The 7,164-nt window shown below is 38.5% G+C and overlaps 1 protein-coding gene across 3 annotated transcripts; it reads left to right on the top strand.

The window, feature by feature from the left end:
* The first annotated feature begins 218 nt into the window (after positions 1 to 218).
* On the top strand, positions 219 to 2,672 carry LOC135428198 (uncharacterized). 3 transcript variants are annotated; one of them, XM_064682042.1, is made up of 4 exons: positions 219 to 377; positions 1,002 to 1,701; positions 1,755 to 2,369; positions 2,425 to 2,672. In XM_064682042.1, exons 1-4 carry the CDS (start codon positions 280 to 282, stop codon positions 2,506 to 2,508), a joined length of 1,497 nt encoding a protein of 498 aa, XP_064538112.1. In that variant the 5' UTR covers positions 219 to 279; the 3' UTR covers positions 2,509 to 2,672. The 3 variants fall into 3 exon arrangements, with proteins under 3 accessions (XP_064538112.1, XP_064538110.1, XP_064538111.1); XM_064682040.1 differs by having other exon boundaries at positions 220 to 377; positions 1,755 to 2,672; XM_064682041.1 differs by having other exon boundaries at positions 237 to 377; positions 1,010 to 1,701; positions 1,755 to 2,672.
* Positions 2,673 to 7,164: the final 4,492 nt, after the last annotated feature.

The following is a 7,164-nucleotide window of genomic DNA, read 5'->3' on the forward strand; positions in this document are numbered from 1 at the left end:
TGGATAGAATATTGCTTGACTAGTAAATAGACTTGCATTTCCAAATGTACATAGAAGCTAATATATACATTCGCAAAATCTCTGATCTTTTACTAATTTCTCCTCCATTTTAGACAGTGGGAACTAATTGCATGGCTCGTTTTAAACTTCAACACCCGAACCAAGCAACCTAGGCCAAGTATTTCAGCTTAATCACCAATAAACCTTACATGATTAGAGTTAGTCAAAAAGCAGATAATATTTTTTTACAATACAATAGTCAATAAATTTATAATAAAAATGAATAACATCCAAACGGACAAATGTCGTCCTTATTTGGCCCATTTCTCCAAGGATGAGCTGCCAGTGCTCGTAAACAGCGTCAAAGAATTTAAGACGTAAGTTGAATTTAATTTTGGCATATACATTAACTAGCTGCCAGTGTTGGAGAATACTAAGAGCCTCAATATTGATAGAAAAAACACGTACATTTGCAAGACTCCATATGTTCAGTGTAAATTAAAACATGAAGAAGCAATTATGTGTAGCCTCATGGTTTTTTTCGACCAAGGCAGCTAACTCAGAGATCAACTTACGTTTTTGCTTCGTTATTATAACTTTCTTTTATTAAGTTATCCCGTTGTTCATTGTAAATTTAAACATGAAGAAGCAACTGATTTTTGCTATCTTAACGTGTAACGCACGTTTAAAGAAATATATGGCACATGTGACCCTACCTTAAATTTAACTTCGCCTTCACATTTTCATTATTAATTTATTCATAAAGAGGTTAGTGCTGCCACCTGATGTTTACGACGAGCAACTGATGTTTACAGTTGACTATGAGAAGCCAGAGCTTAATTAATTACAACGTCGATTTATTAGGTCTTCACAAGCTCATTGTTAATTTTAACCTGGTTTTTTTCGTCTATTCAGTGCAAGATGATATTTATATTTAACGAACTGCAAGATATATGGCACATGTGACCCTAGCTTAATTATAACTTCCTTTTATTTCTGAGCGATCTAGAGCCACAGCTGCATAACATGGCAAAAGCGTTTGCCAACCACAGGACGAGCAAGTTACAGCACAAGTTATGCGTACAAAAGTGCGCTGTGAACAAGAGATGCACTAAAAAGTGTATAGAGGAAAGGAACAAACGGCTAAACGAGCCGATATTGGTGGACAGGGTAGAGTCAAGGTTAGGGCCGATAATACGAACCATAGAGCGTGGCGAGGACCCAGATACAATTGTAATGATCGAGTTACGTGAATTTGCCTGTTCCGGCATTGTGCTGGGCAGCTATTCCAACTTCTTTGCCCTGTGCCGGGGCCAGACTGTGATTGACTTGCGCAAGGCGCCGCTTACGGCGGACACGTTTGAGCAGATTTACAAATGGATGATCAGGTCGAATGTGGCATTTTTGCCAAAGGATGTGGTGCGGTTTGTACGAGCTGCCTGCTTCCTGGAGATTCAAGAACTGCTGGAGCAGTGCTACGCAATGCTCGACTGTGATGAATTCAAGGAGTTTTGGGCCTTTGCCGTGATGTACAAGTCACGTTATTTTCATGAGCTATATCAGATTAACCAAGCAATGGCCACCCGCATATCCAAGTCGACGCTGATCATAATCTGTAGTCAGGAATTTCTGCACCTCAGCGAGATGCAGATATGCGCCCTGCTTAGGTCCAGCTCTTTGGCTGTTAACTCTGAAACTGAGGTTGGCAATGCACCAATTTGGATTGGATTCTAATTGTTTCTTCCCCATCGTAGCTACTTTATGGGGTGCTGCACTGGCTGGATGTGGACTGGCCCGCTCGGATTGCCTGTGTGGGTAATGTGCTTAAGAATATACGCTTCGCTTATCTGGCCCCCAAAATCCTTTGCCAATTGAACGGTCTAGATCGCGATGAGATGGGGCCGTTCGGGCATGTGTTGGACGTATTCTCCAAAGTGCAGGAGAAGAAGAAACTGATAGAGGATGGTATTTTTTACAGCACGTTGGTAATCACCCTGGGCGGCGATACCAGCAAGTTTAAGGAATTACCTAGTGCCAGAAAGGAGCTAATGGTGCCGCGCCGCTGGGTGCAAGATACCCGCTGCACGTACCATCGCCCCGTGACCAAACTATGCCCCAACATGCGCTCCATTAACTACGAGGAATTCGTTGCCTACTCTGAGATGCTGCAGGAAAGCGATACTGATTACGAACAATATATTCTATATCCAACAGAGGACGATTACAGCAATACCAAGTTATCAACGCTGCTTGAACAGGAACCGTCTCTGACTGGCCACTCATGGTCGTCCAATGCGAGCTGCTGCAGTGATGTTTCGGAAGTATCCGATTCCGTATCTGTATGGGACTCACAATCGATAAAGTCATGGGTTCGCTTAGAAAGCCCTAAAAGCTACCAAATTGATAACATTTCGATTTGTTCAGTGTCCACTGGATCCGAGAGTCGGGCAAGTCCAAGAATGCAAATATCAGCCGACAAGGCGTCTACGCACTGGCATGAGAGCATAAAAGAGTTCAGGCCCTCGGCTATCTGGCAAAAGTGGGAGAGCTCGCTGCTTACGGAACGCAACGAGTAGAGTGCATCAAAATTAGAAATTAATTTCAATATATGCATATTTATTTTCTTAAGCTAGAGCTCTTTGTAACAGAAATATATATACTTTTATTTAAAATGTGTTGAATTTTCTATCGGTACGATAAGCTGATAACAAGTTTTCCGCTTAGACTTCCAAATCGCACGGACTTGTGATATCTAACCTGATTTTTATTTGGAATATATGCAATTATAATGAATATTCTAAATTGAGTTTGAACATAATCAAAAGTAAACGATTTGCCATGTAAAACTACATATTTCACACAAGAGAGCATATGCAAGAAAGGGTTAAATGGTTATAAATAAGTGGTCGATTTATACGTAACGAACAGAAGCACAAGGAAAGTCGGTTTACCCATGTCTCTCTGTCTGCTTGTCTCTTGAATGAACACCAAAATCCGCATGTAGGCTTTCGTTTACCATTTGCAAATCTAATATATTTATCCGCTCCTTTTTAAAGGCACGTCAAACTTAATTTTAGTAATGAATTGTCCTTTATATTTGTTGCGCTATCGAGCATTTTGGCCTTCACACTAGAAATAATTAAACTGATTTTATTGCTTGTGTTTCAATTTGTTTGTATATTTGTTGTAAATTAAGAGAAGCAGGCAGACCCGAATTGTTCTGTGCTTTTTATTTAATAACAATAGTTCTAGAACGGCAAACGAACTCGAATTGGTACGTGCCGATTGAAGCAAAGCGACAATTGATTTATTATTTATAATTTTGAGTAATACAACAATGAGATGAGAGAAATTAAAGCAGAGCGAACTAATAACTAAGATGCTGCTCTTATCAGATGCGAAGTCGCTTTTGACTGCGCAGCCAGACAATATTTATTTTCCAAAAACGTCTTAACATTTTGTTAAAATATAAACATTGTTGGATACTTATGAAAAGTGTTTGTGTTTTTTTGTACAATGTTGAGTATTTTTTATATAAAAAACTAACCAGCAAACAAAGAGGCATAAGTTTAGCCTGTTTAGTTTCGGCTGTCTGCTTGGCCTTCCGGTGATATCATCTGAAGACTCTGCCTACAGATTCTGGAATTGCCAAAGACTCGTCCCTTTTTCGAAGCTTTAAGAAAAGCAAAGCGAGCATACCAGAGTACAGTTTGTCCCTGGGAGAACAACTGTGCTGGTGAAAGAGCTTCGCTTTTTATACAAATTAAATATAATCACATCAGTAACACCATAAAAACATTTCAAAATGTGCTGTTGAAGCCACGGCAAGCCAAAAAACAAAAAAATGTCGATGGTTCGATTCACCGTTTGAGCTCAATTCCTGCTTTTGGCTTCGGTTCTTTAAATTGGGTTTTCACATCCATGAACCCAGGTGTTTCTTCTTAGCTTGTCATATATTTTCTATATTTCAATGAAATAAATCAGTTTTCAATTGTCAATTTTACAAATGGTTGGGTTACTTATAACTCTAGGCTAGATCTCCCTCAATAGTTTTTTTTATTTAGAACCAAACGATAGATGGGATAAAAAAAGTTTCGATACATAAGCGAAAGTAAATTTGAATTCTGATTTCGAGCTGGTTCGGGCTAAAGCTTGTTTACAGCCTTGGTCGAAATAGGAAACGTTTGGCATTAACTTTATAAAAATAGTCAAATTCTATGAATTTCCTTTGTGCTTGTGAGGCTCGTTTGTGGGGCGCTAGGTGCTAAGTGTTAGGCGCATGTCCTGACACTTGAGTGCGACTGCTTTAAAGCCTAACCGCTGCCTGATACTTGACTTGGTTTGCCTTGCCACAGCACACACATTCAACAACCGCCTGAGCAAGTGCTAGCCTCGTGCTCGTATATCAAAAAAGGTAAACGCGTTGAATTTTCCATTAGGTTGAAAAGCATTTTCAGCACACGTGGGCGTTTTGTATTTTTTTTTTTTTTTCGGTGTTGGCACATCATACACATTGGCAACTGTGGCATATGCGTAATATTTTAGGTAAATAGCATGCGTTGAGTTTGGTTTCTGAGTGCCGCCATGTAAACATAAAAAACAAATGTACATAGTCAGCATTTTGTTTATTGCCCCCCCAAAAAAAGGTTGACAACTCAGGCGGCAACTGCAAGTTACTTGGGCGCCCACATGTGGTATGCGTAATCTTACACACTGTTGCCAAACTCAATTAGCTAGTGAGCCCGAGGCCCGATTGGGGCAGAGACCTCAATCAATACAGTCTCGCCCAGAGTTGACGTTGCATAAACTACTCCCAAGTTTTTTCTACCGGAAAAAGTTCTGAAAGGAATGCCTATTGTTGGAGATTTAATTGGCTTTTAGACGCTAGCCAAAAGTTGCCCTAACAAGCACGAGATTTAAACAAACCAAAAGCTTAAGTAAAACAAAGTCTATCGTCGAATGAGCAATGTGTTTTATGCAATTACAGCTTAAAGCATTATTTGAATAATAAACAAAGAATGTCGACATATGTGAGAGTTAAAAGCGGAGCTTTTGTTTGAGCTTAAGATTGTTTTTAACATCAAACTTAGTAAGTAAAAAATTTAAATGTTTTTATATTTAAAAATGTTTTACACGCACAATTTACCATCAAGTAAGATAAGGGAGACTGACTTTTTATTCATACACAACCTTAAATGAACAAAAGACGTAGGGAGAGAAAAAAAGTAAAGGCAAAGACAGAGTATATCTCTATTTATAAAACTGTTTGTCCTGACTGACTGACTGACTGACCGACTGACTGACTGATTGGTGATCAACGCACAGCCCAAACCTTAAGAGCTAGGAAGCTGAAATTTTCACTGTAGTTACCTTATGTGATGTAGGTGCACGTTAAGACGGGGTTTCGGGAAATTCCACTCGCAAGTGTGTAAAAATCGCGAAAAACGTTTGTATGTAACTTTATTGTTTACCATCCGATCGGCCCCAAACTTATTTTCAAAGATCTTTGTTCAAATTCATTTGAGGGGTGTTTCACGCTTTTTGAAAAACCATCCCTCCTTGGTGTAAATGGGTGTCGAAGATTTGGTGGATGACGTTTTGTGTTCAAATTTATTTCCAAAGATCTATAAGAAAAATCATTAGAGACGTGTTTCACATTTCTCGCAAAATGTAAACTCCTTCGGTGGAAAATGCATTTTTAAGATTTTTTTGGTGAATTTTAAGAGTTTTTCGATTTGCATAAAAGTTGTTTGATTCCCGTCCGATCAGTTTCAAAATCATTTTCAAAGCTTTTTTGATTTTATAACATACGTGCCACGGGCAAGGCCGGGTTATACCCGCTAGTATATATATATATGTATATGTATATATAAAGAGTATAAAAACACATAAAATATATTTAATTAACCCGCTATTTACACATACACATGTGCATACGTGCTCACAAATTCAGCTTTTTTCAACCAATTTTCCACAATATTAAGTGAAATACTTATAAGCTACATAAAATACAAATTTCTGCTTTCTAGCTCTTACGGCTTGGGCCTCACAACACAAATCAATCGATGTCTAATCAGTCAATCCGTCAAGCAATCAATCAGTCAGTCAGAGCAAAGAGCTTTATTTATGTTCTGAAAAAGTTGTTCCACTTTGTTTGCGCCACAAGTAAATATATAATATAGCATTAAGTACCGATGTCAGCGCTATTTGGTATTTTTGCTTACATTCCTCGAAATGTTAATGGAAATGAGTAACATCGACATTGTCGATCGATGTATTGTACATTGAACTGCAATCTGCACAGTCGAGTAAAAGAAGCGGAGCTAATGTTCATTTTTCACTAGGTATTTTTTCACGCTCGTGGAGGACTCTAACACACTTAATATCACCAAGTTGGTTATTTTAAGAAAGATGATGGACTTTGGTTGCTTTATTATAGAATTCTATTTTTAAACCTTTACAAATCTCTTTACCAACAGATTCTCGGAGTACAAGGGTCTGAAATGCGCATAGCTTTTTTATACAGCTCAATTTAGGGCTGATTTTATGTTCGCAACGCCTGAAAGCGTGCTACATCTTTCGCTCCTATCTGTGAGCGTAGCCAGGCGTTAAATGCATGCATTTATGTTGAACTCAAATACATTTTACATGTTTCTCACATTTCGTTGCATGCTTTTCGGAGCGCTGAACGCGTCTGTGCACTAATTAAATTTCCGTACGCCTAACAGCAGACTGTGCCCTGCTCTTTTTTTTTACTAATATAAGCCCATGGGAGGGGCATCTGATAAGTCCTAGATACCTCAACATATATCTTTTAAATATCTAAAAATGTCCATATTAACTAGTTCAGCTAAATTTCTAATTTCATTTCAACTCGTTGGTTGGACTTGATTTGTTTGGTATTATGGTCTATAATTTGTATATGCTTTGCACTGTAATAAAAAATGGTGCTCATAATTTTGCGAACGTGCTTAAAGTCAGTTATAACAGGGTAGACTGGCTAGGAACTTGCCGCAGTCCGTTTTTTTTTTTCAGTTAAATAACTATGCAACCATTCTTCTATAGCTTCCTCGCAAGCTCAGCTTTTTAGGAAAATCCTCTGCCATAAGAGAGAGTATTTACTGGGAACTCAAACGCGGAAAGATTATACTGTTTTACCCCCTC

The sequence above is a fragment of the Drosophila montana genome, unplaced genomic scaffold (assembly GCF_035044405.1).
Source record: "Drosophila montana isolate Dmon_TW-CO22-7 unplaced genomic scaffold, ASM3504440v1 contig_2438_1, whole genome shotgun sequence".
In the NCBI taxonomy this organism is placed as follows: domain Eukaryota; kingdom Metazoa; phylum Arthropoda; class Insecta; order Diptera; family Drosophilidae; genus Drosophila; species Drosophila montana.